Source organism: Ochotona princeps, chromosome 13, assembly GCF_030435755.1.
Source record: "Ochotona princeps isolate mOchPri1 chromosome 13, mOchPri1.hap1, whole genome shotgun sequence".
In the NCBI taxonomy this organism is placed as follows: domain Eukaryota; kingdom Metazoa; phylum Chordata; class Mammalia; order Lagomorpha; family Ochotonidae; genus Ochotona; species Ochotona princeps.
In genome coordinates, this window is record NC_080844.1 from 49,148,599 (window position 1) to 49,171,303 (window position 22,705).

General features: G+C 40.2%; 1 protein-coding gene across 1 annotated transcript in view; it reads left to right on the forward strand.

Annotated features, from left to right (window-relative positions):
- The window catches only part of CFAP58 (cilia and flagella associated protein 58), a 100,478-nt gene that overhangs the window by 71,980 nt on the left and 5,793 nt on the right, over positions 1-22,705 (forward strand). The window contains exon 16 of the mRNA XM_004580225.4: positions 21,152-21,271. Coding sequence (XP_004580282.2) covers positions 21,152-21,271 — 120 coding nt within the window. The remainder of the gene's footprint in view (positions 1-21,151; positions 21,272-22,705) is intronic.

Below are 22,705 nucleotides of genomic sequence, written 5' to 3' on the forward strand. Positions count from 1 at the left end.
TTTTTAATATACCAGGCATCTGGTGCTACCTTTGGGTTTTATTGCTGACATGTTTTTCTTAACCTTTCATTTTTTATTTCTTTAATTTGGGAGATGATGATCTGCTGCAGGACATAGTGTTTTTTCATGACAGACATCTGTGATGTCAGAAGTGAGCACATTTCCCCAGGGGTGTGCGCATTTTTACTTGGTACATTTGGAAACAGGATCCGCCTCCATTGGTTCATTTCTATTTTGGTCTCTGACTTCATACTGAATCAGAGCAAGCAGGTGGAAGACACAAAATGCATTCATTGTAATTAATCTTTCAAATGTGAACAATGATTATTTTCCAGGTGAGGGAATATTTACAGAAAGTTAATTTTTCTCTCCTATAAGAGTTATTAAGAATTAAGTTGGCTAAAAGGAATAAAGAAGCAGAAAAGCCCGTTTCTGATATCAGAGACTAGTCAAGCTTTTTAGAAGAGTAGCATTTAGGGTTTTTTAAAGTAAAAATGAGTAGTAATAATATGACTAGTAACTGAAAAAGGAAATAAATAGATTACTTAGAGTCCAAACAAAACATTTTCAATAAAGAATTTCTCAGTGGGACATTTAGATTGTTATTGGATCTGAATACAATTATATCTTATTCCCCAAACAAAGCAGATTTGCAGTGATAAATGTTTTTGGACAACAGCAAGATTCAATTCTGTTCATTTCAAGGTACAGATTTATTTATGAAATTAGAAGAAAACAGTTACCAACAAAAACCTGGGGGAGTCTTGTCTATCTTTAGCTCCTGTGGTAGTGTTTTACCCAGAAATATCTCAGGGATGGGAGTGCCACTTACCAGGATAAGCAGAACTGCAGCTGGAGCAGAAATTAATTTGTATTTATAGTGCAAACACCTACATGAATCCATAATCTGCCTTTTTTATGATTTTAGGGGAATTTATAGAATCATTTAGATTGGAAGAACCCTCCAGTGGGTCATCAAGTTCTCTCTCCTTATAACGGCAGTGCTGATTTTATTAGTCTGAAAACAGCTCTGATAGATGGGTGTCAAGTCTGGCTCATGTTTCATGCATTTAAAAATGTACATTTCTTACCCTGAGTGTAGTTAATGTAGGAGACAAACTGGAAGCTGCCTATATGCCCAGAAGACCTTCTCTGGGTTCTTGACACACAGTCGCTTGGGCACAGATTCCAAATGAGTAGCATATTAAGCATTAGAGTGATGCCATCTAACCCAGTTTGCTTTTGACTTCTGACAGTGAGGAACATTTCCCATAGGATGTAAGGGGAGATGATTTCCTCTTCATATCCTTCTGTCTTGAATACCTTCAGAGACTTTGCTTTCTCTCCTTCACTTCCTCTGCTTCCCCAATTAAGAGACACTGCTTTGAAGATTAATTAGGAACTCACAGGTATTTGGAGAAATCTTTCATGTCTTCAGAAGTTTGTGAGGCACACAAGCATGTAAGACAGTGATCCTGCAAGAAATGTGTAGTCTATTTGAGAAGATTCCCAAGGTGTGTCTGTAAAGGAATGAGATGGATCTCTAGGAGCAGTGTGTGAAAATCCAGACTGTGACTCTGTGGTTCCATTTAGTGAAGGATTCTCATCTGCACCCAGCTCCGTTCTTCTGGATCCTGACAAAGCTGAGTGCCAAATTGTGCAGTCATAGTCGCTGCCTAAGATGGTACCCAGGAAGGTGTTTTTTTTGCTTAAAGCAGCTCTAAGAACCCAGGTGGTAAAAATAGGGAAGGTGAATAGCAGCTGGCTTCTTGTACAGGAAACAAAATGAGTATTTGAGGCTGAGCCTCAAGGGGTTAAAATTACTCTTCTTGTCATTGCTCACAAAAACATGTGTTGGGAGCAGGAATGCATCAAGGCTGGGAACTCTGACCTGATTTTGAGTCTCAATTTTATCCATGACCAGCTTTCTGACCTTGGGAAAGCAGCCCACCCTCTTGGAGCACCAGTGCTTCTGGCTGAAAAGTAGTGAGAGTGAAAACATATCATTCACAGGGTTGTTGAGTGCAAGAACTAACCTAGGCCACCTAGGACAGAGCCAGGTACGCAGTGTAGAAAGACGTATTTATGGTTCTGGTCTGGATTTGGAAAAGGCACAATGGAAGCCTGTAGGTGGGGTGATGGAAAGCTTCCTCTAAGGAGGTGTATTTGGAAGCAAGTGACAAGGGTATTTTGGACTTGGAGGAGATGAAAAGTCAAAGTTCTGATTAATGGGTAAGCATATATAAGGTATAGCAATGTTGAATAATAGGGAAAAACAACAGTGGGGACCAATGATAGAGTCTCAGATACCAAATGTGAGCATTAAACTTGTTCCCAGAGACAACTGTGAACTCCAGGCATGATAATGACTACAATTTCCATGGTAGCCATTATGGGTTTTGAATGCTTCTGAGATTATTGTATGCTCAATCCTGTGATGGGTCCTTTTTGTTATGGCTATCATGTGTATTTTCCTCACAATATATATTTTTTATTATTCAAGCATTGGGTCTATTTTAGAAGCAGAAAATTGGGACTCAGAGTGGTTAAGTAACACAGTCAAGGTCACTCAGCTGTCCAGCAGCAGAGCTCAGCATAGGACCCTGTAGTTATTGTGAGAAATACATCTTGATCTAGATTGGCTGCTCTTCCAGGCCTTTGTTCTGCAGACTGTTAACCGGTGAGGGACACAACAGAGTAAAACTGATGAGGAGGAAAGACCGAAAGGGATGTAGAGGCCAAGGGACCGTTTATACCAGTTATTGAAAAAATCAGTTGGAACAGTGAAAATGATGTTGAGTTTTAGGAAATTAGGGAAGCTAAGGAAAAGAGTAAATAACAAGCTACTAGAGGGAAATTATGATGTCTAATGAGATTGGGATGAAGGAAACAGAAAGTTGCAAGAGAGAATTGGCTGGACTTGTATGATGTGTAGGGGACAAAAGATGGTTTCAGGCCTTCAATTCCAAGGCTCATGGTCTAATTGACAGTTACTAGGAACTTGTCTATGTAATGATGGAGTTTGTAGCTTATTGCAATCTATTCATCTGAAAAGAGGCAAGAGGATGGGGTTTAATTAGAATTCTCAGTTTATAAACAGTTTCAGAAATGTGGATTCAAAAGACATTAGAAAATATTTTAATTTTCTTCATTATTTTCATGATCTGTTAATCTTGCTGGAAGCAAAATAGCATAGAATGATTACAATATATAAGTATATTTTCTCTGGCTGGTGAAGCAATTTTGCATGTTTGATCTTTGATTTCTCTGCGAGATGAATGATGATAAAGGTCTTATAATCATCCAGCAAGTTACATTTTGCAAAAACACTTCTACCTATATCACTCGATTTGCACTTCTACTCACTAATTTCTACCATTTACTTAAAACATTTTTAATATTGTGCTGAAAATGGGATTCCTCCCTGAGAATGTCCATCTTTGTTTTCTGTAAGTCCTGAATTTCTCTATAAATCCTGTTCAGGTTGGGCACTATCTTTGTCCCTTCCCCATAAGGCAGAAGTAATGGGCAGGTGGTGGTGGAGTAGAGACTGAGGGAGGATCTGGTCCTGGATGCCCTTGCCCTGGGAGTGGGGAGTAGGGTGTGTGTGTGTGTGTGTGTGTGTGTGTGTGTGTAGAGGATGGTTGACCAGAAGGCCCTTTGGTAATTCTGCGAGCTATAAAAACTTGGTTGTGGCTTTGTCATCTTGGACTTTTCCCAAGAGTAGAGATGAAGGCAGAGATGTTTGTGTGAGTGTGCATAGTGCATGCTCTTTAGAGGATGACATTGTACATAAGTATACTTAGAGGCTCCACATTCTACAGCTTCTCTCTCAGGAGCTCATGTATTGCCCCTGATGCTAGGAAAAGGAAGGGGAGAAGGCCTCTGATTATCTGCAGGGTCTCCCCTGACCGTGTCTGATGGTGCATTGGAACTCACAGAGCAGTGGCACTGAGGCCTGGGGAGCCAAAGTTCATGGAGGGAGTGGTGGGTCATTACTGTGAACATCTGACAAGGGAAATAGCACTGAGAGTGGTATGTGCCCCACCCTCAAGGGTCTAGCTCTGTCATGATGGCTCCTGTGGCGAGAGAACGACAATAGCATGTTTGGCTATGACACACTGGTGAACAAACATGTGAAAACACACACCTACAGATCACCAATACATCCATTCAAAAGAGTCAAGTGATTCTGACACCTGGAATAAGCCACATGAGACTTTTGCTCCCTTTTGCCTTAGATGTTCTCCCTGACTTAGTGGAGTAATGGGTTTCCTTTTGACTCTTGGAGCATGTTTGGGAGAGATCGATAAAAGGCATGAGTAAGCACAGGAGAAGGGCAAGAGCCCAGGCAGCACTGAGCATTTATTTGCGCATGTGCATGGCATAGGTCTACCTATGTCTTCTCACACGTGCATACTGGGAGAGAGGATGAAGACATCTGATGCAATCTCAAGAAGAGAGGGTTAGATAGCACTGACGTTCTGTGATGAAAGAGTCTCTGAAGGCACAGTCTGTATAGATGAGGTCATCTGCTGAGATGGTGTGAAGAGGCTGCTGAGGAGTTGATATCTGGGTGTTCACAAGAGATGCAACAGGGAATTGGTAAGCCTTGGAAGGGAACAAATTGGTGTGCAGGACCTGAATTTGCAATGATCCCATTTTGTACAGTTCCTCCATGCATCCTGACAGCACTGGGTGGCCCAAGAGCCAAGCAGGGGGACCGGAGGACAAAGAGGCTGGCAACATGCACAGCAGGTGCAGCAGACCAAGAAGAGGGAGTGTGCAGTGCCTTGGAGGGCACTGGCCGGTATTATTGACTCTGGAGTTGAGGTGGAGAAGCAAAACAAGGAAGGCAGGAGGAGGCTAATGGGCTCAGGAGAGTGGGAGGGTTGGATGACTACAGGTCCCAGTAAGAGCAGAGAGCAAAGGAGTGAGAGAGATGATAAGTTAGCAGCCTACACTCTGAGAGGGGGAGCTTGAAGTTGGAGCATTTCAAAGCCAGCTCTCAAATTAATGACATGCATGTTCAACTGGCTGTGGAATTTCAGGTGTAATATGTCAACCAAATAGAAGCAAGAAAAAATGCTCGTGCCCACTGTGGCATATCAGCCGCTATCCCTCAAACTTGCTCATCAAAATCTCCTTGTTATCTAATGGTTCCTTAGTAAGGGGCATTTCTGAAATCGATATGCATCCAAAGGGAGCCTGTTTGGAGGAGCCTCAATTCCTCTTTGATGTTGAATATTGCTGTTGCTCCCTGACTTGTGAAATCCTTTTTTTCTGACACAGCTTGAATTTCTCCTATGTAGAAAAAATGACTGAAGGTATATCTTGGTATCATCCCTCAATTTCATTTTCTATAAACTGACCTTTTCATCTGTGGAGTCATCCATTGCAACCCCAAGGCTATGGATGCATAGAATCAGCGTGCTTTTACCTCTTTAACCTTCTAGCTTTGGTTGGTTTAGATAGTGATATGAAATTTATCTCGTTCTTCATGTATTTTCTATTCTGTCTGCTGAAGAGGGTTCTGGCTTTGCCTTCTCACTGTCAACCCCTCCTCCTCAGTCGGGGCAGGTGCCCATTCTTGCCAGAACAGTTACCATTTCATGCTTACAGTGACAGACAGATGGCTGGACAACACAAAAAGGAGGTTTCTTGGGATTTTTGAAGTCAAGGATATGAAAGTTAGCTGCATGATAGGAGAAAAGGGGCATTTTAAGCACTGATGTGGACCTTGTACCAGTCACCCCTTCGACCTTCACAACAGTTGAGAGATACCAGTAAACTTACTCATTGGTAGCTCTCTTTGACCATGTTACTTCTCTGTAATTGACCCATATGGTACTAGGTATCACTAGTGTCACCCCTTTCCACTTATAGACAGACAGTGTTAAAAAGGGAGTAAGCAAGGCCCGCAGAAGAATTGTGAGCTGAGACCATGATAATTCATGCACAGTTGGAACTCAAGGAGTTGTAAAACTACAGGTCATGTCCTCATAAAGGTTGCTTTTCACGTTATTGTCTCACCTTCTGGTCTTTTGGAAATGAATCTTCTTTATATGAAAAACTTAATACACAATTTCTTAATTCTCTTAGATTTTATTAAGTGCTTTATGGAAAAGTTTGCATTAAGGGCTAATATTTGGAGTTGTCTACTGTGCAACATAATAACCACGCACATCTCTCATCTAATTTCACACCCTTATTTATATAAAGAGGTGGTTGATTTGCATTTCTAGAAGGCATATGTGAAAGCTGGACATATTTCTTTTTCCACAATTTGTATCCAAAGCAATATTGCTTTAGATTGCTTTATTTTAGTGCCGTCCAGCAAAATATAATGTGAGCCATATGTGTAACTTTAAATTTTCTAGTAGCCGCAATAAAAAGTACAGAGAGAATCAGTTGAAGTTCATTTTAATGATATGTGTTATTTAATCCAAAATTTTCTAGATGCATCATTTCAGCATGAAATGAATTTTAAGATACTAATGTGATGTTTTATATTCCTTGTCTTGGTACCAAGCTCACAATATTTGGTGTGTATTGACAGTTCCTATCAATTCAGACTGTCAACATTAAAGTGCTTTATAACATGTAGGTGTCTAATGGCTACCATACTGATCAGCATAGGTGTGCTTTATTGCCACAGCTATTTAGGGACCACCTTGGCTGTTAAATTTTTTCTAGTTGACTGAGAGTATTTGATATGATATCAATAAGGTCATTCATGGGAGTAATAGGGAATTGTTCAGTTACTTGGATGCACCATTCGTTCATTCATTTATCTGTAGATTCATTTGTAGTCACTCAGAAATGAATTTATAGAAACTCATTTATAGCTTGTTCTAGAACATCTACACTTCTTAAAATTTAGTGGAAACAGGTTTCTAACCTAAAATTTCCAAATATAAGCCCCATAGCACCCATAACATTTTGTGAGTGCTTATAGTTCTAGAATAATGTTTTATCATAGTGTTCTTTAGTTGTTTATTTATGTGTTTTTATCTCACATTGAACTTTGTTGTTTGTGTATTTTTGTATTTCTGAAATAAGTATAGATCTGGTACCCTGTGTTTGTTGAATGAATGAAGGGAAAGAATGTATGAGGAAGAATGTGTGGTTCTGTGAATGAACATGTCAATACATCAATAGATACTTCCAGTGGGCTGATGGCCACACTGGTGCTTTGTGACCTCCACGTTGGATGCTGTCATACACACTGTCCTTACCTCCTGTGTTTTCTCCAGGTCTCGGCCGCTGGTTGGGCTGTTGCTTCTCCCTCCTTTCCTGGCTTTTTTCTTCTCTTATTCCCTGAATGCTACTATTCCTCAAGGTGTATTCTCAAACATCACTTTTTAATGTTTCTGCCTTCAAGGATCCCATTTGTTCTGAAGGCTTCAGTTACCACCTTTCTGTAGCTGGAATTAAGATGCCCCTGCTTTCTGGGCTCATATTTCTTGATTTTTATTTGTTAAGGAGATATTATGTTGACTCTTTACAAGCAAACTCGCCATGTTCTGCCTGAAGCCAGCTGCTCCTGTGGCTGGAGTGTGCATATTCATGGTGAGCTCAGGCTCCTAGAGGCTGGAGATGCCAATCACTTTGACTCCCCTTTGCTTCGCCCAATCCACCTGCTATGTCCCACTGAGTGGCAAACCACACATGCTCCATCTCCACAAACTCTTATTTCTGTTTCCAGACTTTAATTTTCTCCGTTCGTCACCAGACATTAGCCTGACTCAGGTCCCCTCTACATTCTTACACCGGTTCTCGAAAGAGCACTTTAGACATTCCACAAAGTGTTAGAAAAAAAAAAAGTGGCAATTTCTACACATAGACATCTTTGAAATGTTTTGTTATTTAGATTTTAAAGTGTAAATAATCTATTGAGGGTGGCATGTGCATTTAAAAATAACATTATAATATAATAGCATTATCTTATGTACCAAGAAACCGTTAATAATTTCCTATTTCTTATCATGTTGGAAGCAAATCAATCTGTCTCTTCAAGACATATGGAGTCAGGGCCTGGCACGATAGCGTAACAATTAAGGTCCTCACCTTGAATGCGCCAGGATCCCATATGGGAGCCAGTTCTAATCCCGGCAGCTCCACTTCCCATCCAGCTCCCTGCCTGTGGCCTGGGAAAGCAGTTGAGGATGGCCCAAAGACTTGGGACCCTGCACCCATGTGGGAGGCCCAGAAAGAAGTTCCTGGCTGCTGGCTCCTGGCTTCGGATTGGCTCAGCTCCAGCCATTGCCGCCACTTGGGGAGTGAATCATTGGACAGAAAATCTTCCTCTCTGTCTCTTCTTCTCTCTGTACATCTGTCTTTCCAATAAAAATAAATAAATCTTAAAAAAAGACATATGGAGTCTTTCTCCATGTGTTTTGGATATATGTCTAGGTTAGTAAGGAAATGTTTTACAACCTTCCTTGCTCATCTATAGACTAGTCAAATTGGGCTGCTTACAGGATGCTCTTATATTCCTACTTTCTCATTTTTCTTTCCTCTTTCTTTCTTTCTTTCTTTCTTTCTTTCTTTCTTTCTTTCTTTCTTTCTTTCTTTCTTTCTTTCTCTCTCTCTCTCTCTCTCTCTCTCTCTTTCTTTCTTTCTTTCTTTCTTTTCTTTCTTTCTTTCTTTCTTTCTTTCTTTCTTTCTTTCTTTCTTTCTTTCTTTCTTTCTTTCTTTCTCTTTCTCCTTCTCCTCCTCCTTCTTCTTCTTTCCATTAGACTCCTCTATTACACTCCACCAATAAGTATGTGTAGTTACTAAGAACAAGGAAACATAACACATACACAAATCTTACTATGACATGTTTTATGTGGGTTCAAATCTTGGGTTCTGCTCCCTTTTATATATTTCTTTGGTGAAAAAGAACTTACATTTCTGAGCCTCAACTTTCTTGTATAGGAACTAGGATAACAGCAATCAGTTCATAGGTTTGTTGTGATGAGTTATTAAAACACATTGATCTTAGCACTATTCCTACATATCTCTTAAAGCTAGCTGTTCTATAAGTGACACCACTTGCTGTGGGTTCTTTCTACACTTTTCTGTTATTCTTTGTCCAATTTTCCTAAATGATGAGATTGAACAGAAAAACTGAAAAAACTGTCACTGATGATTGTTCCGTATTCAGACATCCTTCCTTGTATCATGTCACTGACTCCTACCACTCTTAACATCATTGACCTCTTTTTTTTAGAATGAGTGTCCAATGTTATTAAAATCCAACAGTATAGTGAAAACACCACACAAAGCAAATGGAAAATAAAATTGTTAAGTTTTCAAAAAATGTCAGATACCATGAAGTCAATGCAAACAATATTAGGAAAATGCTGGAATTACATGCAAAGTCAATGGTAAATCTGGTCTGGTGGTAAATGAAGACATCAAACAATGTTTTAAATATCAAAGGATTACAAGATGATGTTGGAGAAATGAATAAAGTCTTTGAATACTTCTTGTACAGACATTTAGAAATATTTGGTAGGGATATTTAAATAAAATACAAACATTAACCATAAAAGAAATTATGGAATATGTCTTACTACATTAACATTAGAAATGTCTGCTCCTTAAAAGAAATCATAAACAAAGGCACAAACTATGTATCTTTATGCTTTCAAAATTTATATGTGATTGCAAATTAATGAGAAAGACGTCAGTAGAGAAAGAGTAAACCAATGTGTGCAAACAGACATTCTCAGAAAGCACAAATGGTGAACAAACTTGAAAATAATGTTCAATCTTATTTTATAAGGAAGGAAATGACTACACTGAGGCATCGTTTTACATTTCAGTAGGGACAAAGTAAAGATGTCCATATTAGTTATCTGTTGTTTGATTGTAAACTACCACAAAGTTAGTGTTTTAAAGCAATACATATTGTCCATAAATTTAGTGGTTTAGGAATTTGAATATGTCTTAACTGAGTTTTTTGCTTAGGATTGCCTGACAATATTAAGCAAGAATGCAGACCAATGGAAATTTTCTAAAACACTTGGAAAATAATTGTACAATAGATGGTAAAGTTGACAGTTCATATATTTGTAAGATGTATCAGTTCTACTCCTAGATCTGTATCTAGAAACGATATGTACTGCTGAACATGGGAAGACACACATTATTCATATGAACAAAACTCTGAAAATCATCCAGGTACCCACTGATAGGAGACTGGATAAATTGTGAAATCCTCACTCAATGGAGAATCAAGGCAACCACATGAACAGAAATGCAGAGAAACCATAAGATTTATGACTCAGCACATCTTAGAGCAATCATATTGAGTAAAACAAGTGAGCCAAAGGAAATCAGATATATTTTTATATAGTAAATACTATAGATAGCAAAGACTAGATAGGTGATTGAACTATATGAAAACAGTCCAGGGAGTGATGGTAGCAGGGTTCAGAATGGTGCTCACCCAGGATGATGGCAGCAGTTGTGTGGGAATAGGGAGGAGTGGGGAAGGGATTTTGGTCTTGTGTGATTTCTTGGTCTTGTTCATTCTTGGTTCTGTTTCATCAGTTGGGACATGAAGTCATTATAAGTCATCATAAGCATTTATTTTATTGCTACACTGTATAGCTATAAATGCTGCTTATAGTCTTTACATGATTGTTATATACCAAAAGTTTAAGAGAAAATTGTGCCAAAGAAGTCAGACATGTGAAGGAAGTCAGTTTATTGTAGTATTGTCATTTATATTAGATAACTCCAATTATTTTAATTGGTATTCATTGATTTTCTAATAGTATGTTATTGAAATTTAAACAAATCTTGTGAAGAAAGCTTTGTGCACATTAGATGAATGGTTCAAGGAAAAAAATCCTCATTAAAATAGTTTTCTTGATTTATTATGAAATTGGACACTTTTATTTCGGTTTTTGTTAATTTGAGAAGCAGAGGATGGAGAGAGAACTCCCATTTGCTGGTTTGCTTTCCATATGCCGTCTCTGATGTAGTGTAGGGCCGGGCGAAAGCCACATGGTAGAAACTCAATCCAGGTCTCCTGTGTGGATGACAGGAACCTAATGACTTGAGCCTTCTCAGCTGTCTGCCAAGATCTGTATTATCAGGAATTATCAGGATTATCAGAGTAAGGAGCTAGAACTAGAACTTAAACCAAAGTACTCAGCTGTGGGATATGGGCATCTTAACTGGGAAGCAAAACACCTGCCACTACTTCAGTTTTCAAAAAAGTTTACATTTTCAAAGCCAAATGGTAATAGCCAACTTGAAACCTTCTTGTTTTTAAACTCCTATGTTGTTTTCCTTAAATTTAGAGGTGAATCTCTTTTATGCTTTGAAATGTTTACCATCTCCTTACACTGACTCATGCTAAGGACATTGCTCCAGATTATATTCCCTGCTTTTTTTGCCAAAAGATGCAAACCACAATTCCATTGTGTATTTAAATGGCTCTGATCACCATGAATAGGGGGAAAAAGGTTTTGAAAAGCCAATCAAGTTAAAAATATCACAGGAACGCAGTTTCATTGGGGGCAGTAATTCACCTCTACATCTCTAGTCCTCTGATTCTTATTAATGAATCTTTGAAATCCATGATTCTCGTGTCCTGTCCACCTTATGATCTGACTCTAACCATCCAGTTTAAAAGACTGATATCCAAACCTTCGTAACTAGTAAAACCAAAAAAGAAGAGGGAAATTATTTATCAGTAAGATGCACAACAAAAGCTGTCATCAATAACTATCAAATTCTTCAAGCAAATTCCTCTTCAGATTCATTTTAGAAACTTCCTTTTGTGTAAAAAGTTTTTATTAATATAGAGTACAGATTTCGTGTCTTTCACAAGTATAATTGTGAGAAGATATTGGTTACCAATCTTAAAGGTTCTTCTGCATTCACGGTGTTATTTGTGTATACAGAGGCTATTGAATTTTAGTGTTGCTGTTATTTTTTATTTTTAAAAAAGATTTATTTATTTATTAATTATCTTATTGGAAAGTCATATTTACAGAGAGAAGGAGAGAGAAAGATCTTCCATCTGCTGGTTCACTGCCTCCCCCGCACAAGTGGCCCTAACAGCCAGAGCTGAGCTAATCTGAAGCCAGGAGCCATCCAGGAGCTTCTTCTGGGTGTCTTACATGGATGCAGGGTCCCAAGGCTTTGGGTCATTCTCTACTGCTTTCCCAGGCTGCAAGCAGGGAGCTGAATGGGAAGTGGAGCATCTGGGACATGAACCAGCCCCATATGGGATCCCAGTGCATGCAAGGTGAGGACGTTAGTCACTAGGCTATGGTGCTAGGCTCTGAGTCTTGCTTTTATATCCAGTAGTCTCTTAGGCGGGGGGAGTCTTTTGGTCCCCATATATATAAGATTATGTCATCTGCGAACAGGGTTAATTTGACTTCCCTATTTCCATTTGTATCCCCTTTATTTCCTTTTTCTTGCCTAATGTCTCTGGCTAAAGCTTCTAGAACTACGTTGAATAGCAATGATGAAAGTGGGCATCTTTGTCTGGTTTTGGATCTTAGTAGAAATGTCTCCAACTTTTTCACATTCTGATTGATGCTGGCTGTGTATTTGTCAAATACTGCCATGATTGTGTTGAGGAATGTCCCTTCTATAGTCATTTGCTTAAGGTTTTTATCATGAAGGATTGTTGCATTTTAGCAAATGCATTCTTTGCATCTATTAAGATAATCTTACAACTTTTTTTCAATTTGTTAATGTGATGTATCATATTTTTTGATTTGTATAGGTTGAAACATCCCTACATACCATCATAGAGATGGACATCATTTACAGGTGACTTTTACCTGTTAAAATTGTCCTTTGATAATAATGATTCTGGTCCATACATGTAAATATTGTGACTGCTACTGATACTCCCATCAAGATACATCTGAGAAAGTTCCCTGTGTATGGCCCAACAAATAGATACCCCTATTCGAACCTATTTGCCTGCTACCTGCTCTTCCTTGTACCTGTCTTGAGACATGGCATTACTCTGCCTATTTCATAATGACTTAATTCTTTGTTTTTCCCTTCAGTTGATAATAAGCTCGTTGAAGTTCTGGGCTTTCCTATTTCTGTATAAACCTGGCACAATCATTTGCATAGAACTAGTGCTAACTAAATACTAGTTGACTTAACTCCCTCAGGACCTATTTTATTAAAAGCTTTAAAAAATGTCAACAACATTAGTATTTAATATGAGCAGATTTCTCACATGTTAAATTGCAAGGCAAGGTGCAAAGATAAGGCAAGCAAATTGTCTTGGCGACAAATTTCAGGCTAGCTGAGAAAATTGTATGCTTTTTACAGATTTTCACAAACATATGTTTTCATTTTAGAAATAAGAACACTTGCAAGAAGATCCTCAAGAAATTTTGCTTGTGTCAGAGAATCCCAGAAACACTTTTTCTGTTGTTACAAAAAATGGCGAAGGTTAGTTCATGCAAATTTCTCACATGCCTCATAAAACCCTTAATCATCTACAGCTGAGGCTGTGAACCACTGTGTAAGCGACTAGTGTTTCCGCTCATGGGAAACTTGGCGGTGTAATTCTGTTTCATCCCCAATTCCAGCATCTCCCACTCTCTCCAGGGGGCTTTACCACTTCATGACATCATAAACAAGATGGGTCCAGAGTTCAGTTGCGCTGACATTTTCTTATAAAGCCAATAAACAAGAAAACCCCAGGGTATTAGCCATTATTTTTCCTTTTCTAAAGCTAGAGAGAAATGTAATATGTTTACAGACTTTGTAATTTATATTCCCACTAATGAAAGCAGGTATTTCCAGATAAATTAGACAGTATTCCAGGGTTGTGTTTATTTAGAGAGGAAAGTAATTTTGCTTAAAACTTCAAATCTGGCTTTAGTTTTTTCTTAAGAATTATGGATGGAGTTGGGAAGACAGAAAAAAGACCAAAAGCAAGTGGAGAGACAAAAATATGTTTTAAAAATTCTTGAAGAGAGTTATAAATGCAATTAGAATCTCTGTGCATAATGAAGCTGTTTAAAAAGTCAATACATTTCCCCCCCCATATTGCTACAATCGTACAGTCCTTCATAAGGAGTCATGATTCCATCAGTCTGTTATTTAATCTGCTGGGGATGGGGTGGGATCTTGGAGGGGGGCGGAAATCCCAGTCTCTATGAAATTGTACCATAAAATTTAAAAATTCAAGATAAATTTAGCAAAAAAAGCACATTATTTACTTGAAATTTATAGTGTGAGAGTTATACTTGCATGTGCACATAGAAGCAGTGTTTTCAGAGCTAACTAATTAGAATGCAGTTGCAAATGTTACAAATCAAAAGAACGAAACCTCTTGAACTATCAGAAAACTTTAATAAACATTTTACTAAGACATCAGTGTGATGCCAGAAGTGACTTCCTAGTTATATGCAATATGCACAAGGAAAATTTTAGCTTAAGGTTATGAAGCTTATAGTACCTGCTCTTGGGGTGAATTACATAAACCCTAATAACTGAAAGGTGTTATGCAACGCTCTACTTCAAGTAAAAGTTCCCAGCGCAGATATATTTGCGCCTTAATTGATGTTTGCTACTAAAATATGTTGGACACAACTTGTTGTCAGTCTAATTTCAGTCAACAAGATCATTAAATGTTTAGAATGAGCAGAATACAAAAGCAGGTAGAATGTATTTGTTTCTCTCCATCCACCCACCGTCCATTCATTCGTCCAGGTTTTTTTTTTTTAGTTTTTTTTTTATGTTTTAATTTTATTATTTTTTCCCATTAATTACAATGTATTACGCGACACAATTTCATAGGTACTGGGATTCTCCCCCCTTCACCCCAAGCCCTCCCCCCCCCAGTGGACCCCTCCATACTGATGCACAGCCACAGCCCAAGCTCCGCTGGGACTCCCTCATTGCAAGCATACACCACACACAGAGTCCAGTATTCCATTGTCCAAATTCAACGACCTCCTAGGGAGGCCCTCTCAGGTCCGAAGGCAGAGCCAGCAGAGCGCCATCCCGATCAACTAGAAGCTCCAACATATCATCAGCAACAATCCAGGTATGATGAGACTGGTGCAGACTCCACTGACTGATTTGATTTAGACCATCATAGCATCTCCCCTTGTCCAGTATTTTGCTGCCAACATATAACTGAGGTGGTTGATTGATCTATTCCATCTTCCGTCTTTTCTTTTCTTTTTTTTTTTTAAAGATTTATTCATTTTATTACAGCCAGATATACACAGAGGAGGAGAGACAGAGAGGAAGATCTTCTGTCCGATGATTCACTCCCCAAGTGAGCTGCAACGGGCCGATGCGCGCTGATCCGAAGCCGGGAACCAGGAACCTCTCCCGGGTCTCCCACGCGGGTGCAGTGTCCCAATGCATTGGGCCGTCCTCGACTGCTTTTCCCAGGCCGCAAGCAGGGAGCTGGATGGGAAGCGGAGCTGCCGGGATTAGAACCGGCGCCCATATGGGATCCCGGTGCGTTCAAGGCGAGGACTTTAGCCGCTAGGCCACGCCGCTGGGCCCTTCCATCTTTTCTTGGTTAATGTTCTGATTCCTCCATTATGATTAAGGGAGTTCCCAAAGAAACTTTGAGGTGTTCCCAGACCAGGTTCCTACATGTACTAGTAAGCACAGTGCCCGCCACAATCCATCACCCCTATCAGCTGGTGGTTGCAACTGCTGGGTTGGTTCTATTCTCAGCCCCGACCTCCACTGGAACCAATGAGTACTGCAGCCCATCCTGGTTCTGGCCATCACACACTGATCCTTCACTTAAACCAGTGGGAGTTGTGCTGGTTGGGTGCTGCATTCCTAACCGGCACAGGCAGCCTTGCCTTGGCATTTTGTATTGTATACTTTTTTTTTATTACCGCAACCGAACCTGGCCAGACCCCTGCACAGCTCCAGCGCACAGACTTGCCAGTGGATAACGCGAGCTAACTCAGCCTGGTCCGCCCCCAACCTGAGCCAATGTATGCAAGTGGGACACTTTCCATCGCCTCTTCTGGGTTGTTTACGTCCTTGCTTCCTGCGTTTATTTGTACGGTCAGTGTCCTGTCAGAGGAACTGTTCAGGTTCCTCCATCAGACCCCTTCCTGGTGTCAGGCTTCACGCATACTAGCAGTTCCTTGGGCCAGCTCCGCTCTTCAACCCATTCTGGTTCCTGCTGTTGGAAGTTTCAGCCCAGCCACATTCGTCCAGGTTTTGACCTTAAAGACTCATCATTCAGTTGGAGAGGAAGAATAGGTCCATAAAGAGTAAATACTGTAGGAGGTGACACAGATGGTGTCAGTTGACATTTGTCGTATACTCTGTGAAGTCTGGTAATGGGACTTTGTAAACTCAGTCTTATTTTGAATCCACCCATTGGTTGAGGTGACAGTAAAGATAAGGTGATGGATGTCTCCTTTGAGTCTCTGGTACCAGTATCTGTGTGGGTGGCTTGTGCTCTGATGGGCATATGTAAGTATGTGTCTGTGGTCAGGAGGATGTTGCCTGTTTGCCATGCATCTGCTAGCACAGAGGGTGAGGCAAGTATTCCCACTTTCACAAAAGCAAACTGGTGACTCCAGGGTGGGCGGAATTGATGCACTGTCCTTTCCGCAAACAGAGATTCAAATGAACACAGAGTAAATTAGTTTCTCTCAGTCAGTTATTGTCAGTGATGGCATGGGGAGTAGGCAGGCTCAGAAAGGAGGTATGCTGAGGTGCATGCTGAATGTGAAATACCTTCTGTTTTCAGCTAGGGAGGCAAAGCGAAAAACTAAACATAGACAGTCAATGATGATGAAAGCCTACTGGGGAAAGGAGTTCTGGGAGCAACTCAGTGTTTTCCTCTGAACTGTACCCAGAATAGTACCGACCCTTATTTGCATAGACTGTTCAGAATGTAGGCTTTTAATTTAGTGTCAGATAAAATCCAAATATCTGGAGTCAGAGTGATGCTGCATCTGCAGTTTCCAACTGGGGTTCAGGCTGTCATCAAATCATGACAGCATTATTCGAAGCTAATATCATAATTAATTTCTTACCATTCTGCTCAGTCGATATTGACAATGAGATGTGCTGGTATCCAGAATAACATGGAAGAAACTCTTGCAGCAAAAGAATCCATAATAATACCTGACAATTTTTCCAGCTGTAAGAACAGGATATCTAGGAGGAGAATATCATTTCATGGATGTACTTAGTATGGTTAGTGCTCTCAAGACATGCCCAGGAGAAGGCCAGTCTCTCAGTATTAATAATCTAGCTGTGTTCTAGCATAGCAAGGTAAAGAGAGAGACATTCTACAAAGTAATATTGATGGGCATTATGAACATGCTCTGAATAAGTAAGACATGCTAACCTGAAGATGCAATCTTCTGTTGGTGGGAAAGTAATAAACTCTTTATGATGTCCTTATGATGTTTCGTTGACATATGGCGCCTCTAACCAAGTGACAAATTAATTGCCTGGGTTTAACGAGAAATGGATGTGGCTTAATGAAGAAGGACAGGATATGTATTATAAGGCAGCTGGTTCTGCCACTGCTGGCTTATGGAGACAATATACATTGGACAGCTAATGAGTCTCTGTTGCATAAGATAGATTCTCTTTATAATAGAATTGCATGCTTTATCTCTAAATGGTGTTATTATACACACCATTGCACAATGTTTGAAGAGCTTGGTTGGCCCTTGTGGAGGGTTAGAAGAGAAATAAATTGGAAGACAATCGTACTTAAGACCTTCAATCCATCAAACACTCCATATTTATCTAAATTTCTAGCACGTTTCCCCAAAATACAAATCTGTATGATATACATGACTGGAATGTTAATGCTGGCTATGCTTCACTTAGGTTTTTATCATTTCAGGGTTTGCACTATAGACATAGACCAAAAATCATGGTTGTGGAAGCCTGGTGATGCAATTTAACTTCTCTCCCCCAATCCTCTATTCTTTGTGCGTCTCATACTCTTTGTGCCTGAGTCCCTGAAGCTGCATTTGATACTCCTTGCACCCAAAATTCATAAACACACAGACATCACTTGTCCTAGTTTATTTAACTTCCAGAACTTTTTGAGTTTGAGTACTCAGACTGTTTTAATGGTAATCCATTCATTTTCTTCACTTTTCTCCACACTTGTGGGCCCTCGTTGTTCAATTTTTCAGTTATTCTTTAGAATAAATCCACTTCAATTCATTTTACAGCCTGGGGAAAATAACTGGAAGAGATAGAAGAAGACAGGATAAATGGCAACATCGTTCACCGTGTCACTGAATTGTGCTTCCCGTTAGAGGACGTGGGCAGGCTTGTTCAGGTGGTGGGGATCAGAAGGAGAGTCAAGGCATGCTCTTACCTTTAATTTCCTTCAGCCTAGCTTTTAAAATATTATTTGCTTATTTGAAAATCAGTATCACAGCGAGCAAGTGAGCAAGAGGTGGAGAAACAGATTTTTCCAACTGCTCATTCATCCCCTAAATGGCCATAATAGCCTGGGGTTGGGCCATACCAAACCAGTATTCAGAAGCTTCTTTCAGATCTCCCACATAGGTGTAGGGGCCCAAGCATTTGGCCCATCTTCTGCTATTTTTCCAGGCATGTTAGATGGGAGCTGGTTAAGAGGTAGAGCAGTTGGGATACAAACCTATGCTCAAATGGGATGCTGGCACAGCAGACTGCTGTTTAGCCCACTAGGCAATAATGCCTGCTCCCTCCCTAGCTTTGAATTCAATTTTACCTCTGTCTTAATTCTTACATTATGCTTATTAGATGTGTTCAGGAATTTTGTAGTCCAGTTTAGTTAAGATTTTTTCAGTGTGGTAACAGGTCTTCAAGCCCCACAGAAGTGTTGCATGGGGAAAAGTAATTCTTGGGCTATCCTAATCAGATTCTTAGGTCATACCATGGATTCCTGTTGACCTTGGGATTCTTACCTATGAGATAGCAGTATTTGCTTCTCCAAAACTTTTTACCCTGTATCTCTCTCCTCCTTCGCTAACAAGAGTAATCGAAAAGAATAGCACCTATGTAACATTTCCAGGCTCTTGGAGTAAGGTGGCCTTTTCAGTTTAAGACATTATTATATCTCAAACCAGACTGCTTCCTCTTCATCACTGTGTTACTTTTCAAGTTGATCCATACTGTGCTGTAGAGAAAGTTGAGTTGAAAGAAATGGACAGAACGGTTTCTGTGGGCTTCTCCACATATGTATTACCCTCTTCACATTGAATCTTCAAGCCTGTCAGAGTGTTATTTCTCCAACAGCACAGGCATTAAGTGGCTATAGAAAATAAACTCACCTCCTGAAATCTCTCTCATTGCTTGCTACATCCATTTACTGTCAAGATTATGTTGTAAAGTATGACAGGAGGTGTTGTACAGCAAAGGAAAATCATCACTTTGTAATTCTATTTGTTCAGGCTTTTGGGTTTCTTTGTCATTTCTGGAATTATTTTTCTTAAGTGGGGAGCATTATTTTTCCATGTGTTTCTCCAGGTACTCATTCCATCTCACTCATGTGTAAGCTGCACACACTCCTCTGTAAGTGTTATTTGTAATAAAGTTTCTATAATTTGACTAGGTAAAAGGAAGAATCTAAAATAAATGCCAACGATGACTAGTTAATGAATTTTCCTTTACAGATTTTTAAAAATGACTTTTTATGTTCTCTAATAAAAATAAATTATTTCCTGACAAGGCTAAGAATTCTTAGCTCCAGGTAAAATTTAGTTTCCTTTTTGCTGGCTGTTTCATCTAATGAGAGGGCTTCTACTCATCCTTTTTTAAAACATAATTCGCACAAGGAAATAAATATATATAGAGATGAAGTAGACACCCAGTCTTTATCAGTGTTGGCACAAAGTATTGCACTTTAGAGACAGGGAAATCTAGAGTCTAGGTACACAGAGATAAATCTTTGCCTGTGGGTAGGATCTTTAGTTTAAGGATATGAGAAGACATTATAAGCAATTAGACTCTAGGATACAAGTGGGAATGCATGTTATTTATTGCTTAAGTTATAGGATTTACTTTGTTTTGGGTCCCTAGGGACTTCTCTACAAATTTATATATTACTGTTTCCCTGGATTTGCACCAGTTCTCTTAACTCACTTTCAGATCTCTTCCCCTGTCGTCATATGTCTTAGAAGATTCATTTTCTTCACTTTCTTCTGATTTCTTTTGCTGCTTGCTGGCCTCTATGACTTAGCTCACTGAAGCTGTCCTGATAGCCTAGTTTTTTCTTACCCCATTTGATGTCCCTGATCACTGCACTCATTTCTGCCCTTTCAAGTGCTTGCCTTTTCTTTATATCCTTATTCTCCCAAACATCTGGTTGTCCCAGCTCAAATTGCCTTTTGCTTCCTCACACTGAGCCCACATTTTTAGCTCCTCTTCTGGGTGTTCCACAGGGCCTCAGGTTTAGGGTGACCAGCCCACTCCATCCCTAACACCTGCTCCTCTTCAAGCCTCCCCATCTGTCAGTGTGACTCCTCCCTCTCTTCCCCCATCACTGCCCACATTAGACACTTCGGAGACATCTTTGGCTCCTGATTTTGCCTCAGTGATGCCTTCCCCTCTCCCTGCCTTCCTCCTCAAGTGCCCTACGTCCAACTTTTTTCATCTCTTCCTTGTTCTAGGCTCTAGGTGATTCTCTCTCTCTCTGTCTCTCTCTTTGCACTACTGCCACTCAGTCCTCTAAACACAGACCTAGGAATGGCTCACTCCCAGCTCCCAACTGTCTATTGGAGATGATCCCACACCACATCCTCTGTGACACATACATTCTAATTTCAGCCGGAGAGTCTGACCTTACCTTGATATCTCTCCCCTTCTTCCTTCTTGTGTGTCTCACTATGTCCATGTCCTATCATTGGAGTTTGGTCTGCAAAGCTCTTCTCTCTCTTTCCTTGGAGGAAATTCCTATGCATTGTTGAGGTCTCCATCACTGACCTTGTCTTACACAGTCATATTCAGGGGAGAGGGACTTTCTCCCACTCATTTGTCTTGAGCAAGGGTCACATCCTTGCTCAGGGTTGGTTGGATGGGTGGTTGAGTGAATTCACAAATGAATGTGATGAGGTTGGAGCCAAACCCTCCTGGCCATGCTTCTGAAGGCATTTTCCTTGCTTGGACTAGGCTATTGATCTCTGCTCCCGGGTTTTCTGTCCACCAGGAAAAGGAGAAACTGTACGTGGAACTGAAGCATATTTTGGCTCGGCAGCCTGGCCCAGAGGCCGCAGAACAGCTGCATATCTACCGGCACACGCTGCGGGAGAAGACCAAGCAGTTGAAAGTAAGTGGTGGCCTCTGCTCTCTCCTGGCCCAAAGGAGACCACACTTTGGTGCAATGTACTGGACAATTCTGCTGCCTTAAGCTGCTTTCCCAAATATTGCTCTCCAACCAGGTTAGCCTCGTTGGCACTTTGCTGTCAGAGGAATAAGCTGCAGCTCCAAACTACCCTTCTCTCAGTAGACTTTTAGGCACCAAAGTTCCCCATGGTTAGAAAGGGACAGGAGAACACATGAGGAAAGCATTGGCGAGAGGCTGATGGCAATAACGTGGACATTTGGGGGACAAGATTTATGTGCAGGATCTCAAGATGCTCAGAGGATGTGGGTGGTAGAGAGGAACAGAGGAGATCTTTGAGCTCTCTGCCCCAATGGAAGCAGAACATTGCCCAAACTGGTGTCTGCCAGTCCGTTCCAGCTGAGATAAATGTACAGTCATCTCAAGCTATACACACTCCAGTCCCCAGGGCTTGCCTCATGACCACATGTCGAATAAGTAGCCAAGAAAGGGAAATAAGATCTTGCAAGAGTTTTATAAGTTTAATTCCCTTGTGATGTAAGAGCTTCAGTTGGGAAGATGGAGTGTTTTACTAGTGTGTATAAAACGTTTTCTCAAAACTTCTGTGTTCACTCTTTGTGCCTTGAACTTTACCTCTGCAAATATTATATGTTCTTGGCATGCATGGAAAGTTTTACACATGCATTTGACTACAAAATGCAATACATGCGAGCTGAACTGTGGCATTTCCCTAGCCAATGAGAATAGCCATCACTGCCCCTCTCTTGCATAGCACTTACCCTTTTGAAAATAGGACATTGAAAAATCATATTCTTTGACTCCAGAGGAAATCTAATTAGAAAATTAATTTCCAACTTATCATTCCAAGAATGTTCATTTCACAGGAGAATCCTGAGATATAGTTTGGGTTTTGCATAGACATAATCTTTTGATTATTTCTTGCTCCCTTAGACAGTTGAGTATTTCAAACAGAGGATTATTTTCTTGTTTTCAGGGATAGGAACTGAAGAGAAAACACATGTCTGCCTTAACCACAGTTAACTCTGGGCTGCTTTAATCGGTGCTCACAGGGACCATATATTTCTTTGACTTGAGGAAACTCAGATATTTTTCCTGGATTGAAATGTGAGACTTCAAGGAAGAGGGTCCAAGGTGGATGGCACTGAGTGTGCTCCCAGTTGGTCCTCAGTGTCTGGGTGAAATTCCACTTAAACGCATTGTCTGAAAACAGGGTTTTTGTTCTTATTTAGACAGATTCCCTCCAACGTGAAAATTACATTCTTTAGCTATAATCACATACTCAGAATTATTTCCACAGCAATTAAAAGAGTTTGGAAGCAGATGAATGCTCAAAAGGTGAAGATCTCTTTTTTATGCAGATCTTCACAATGGAGAGCAAAAGGAAACAATGAACCAGGG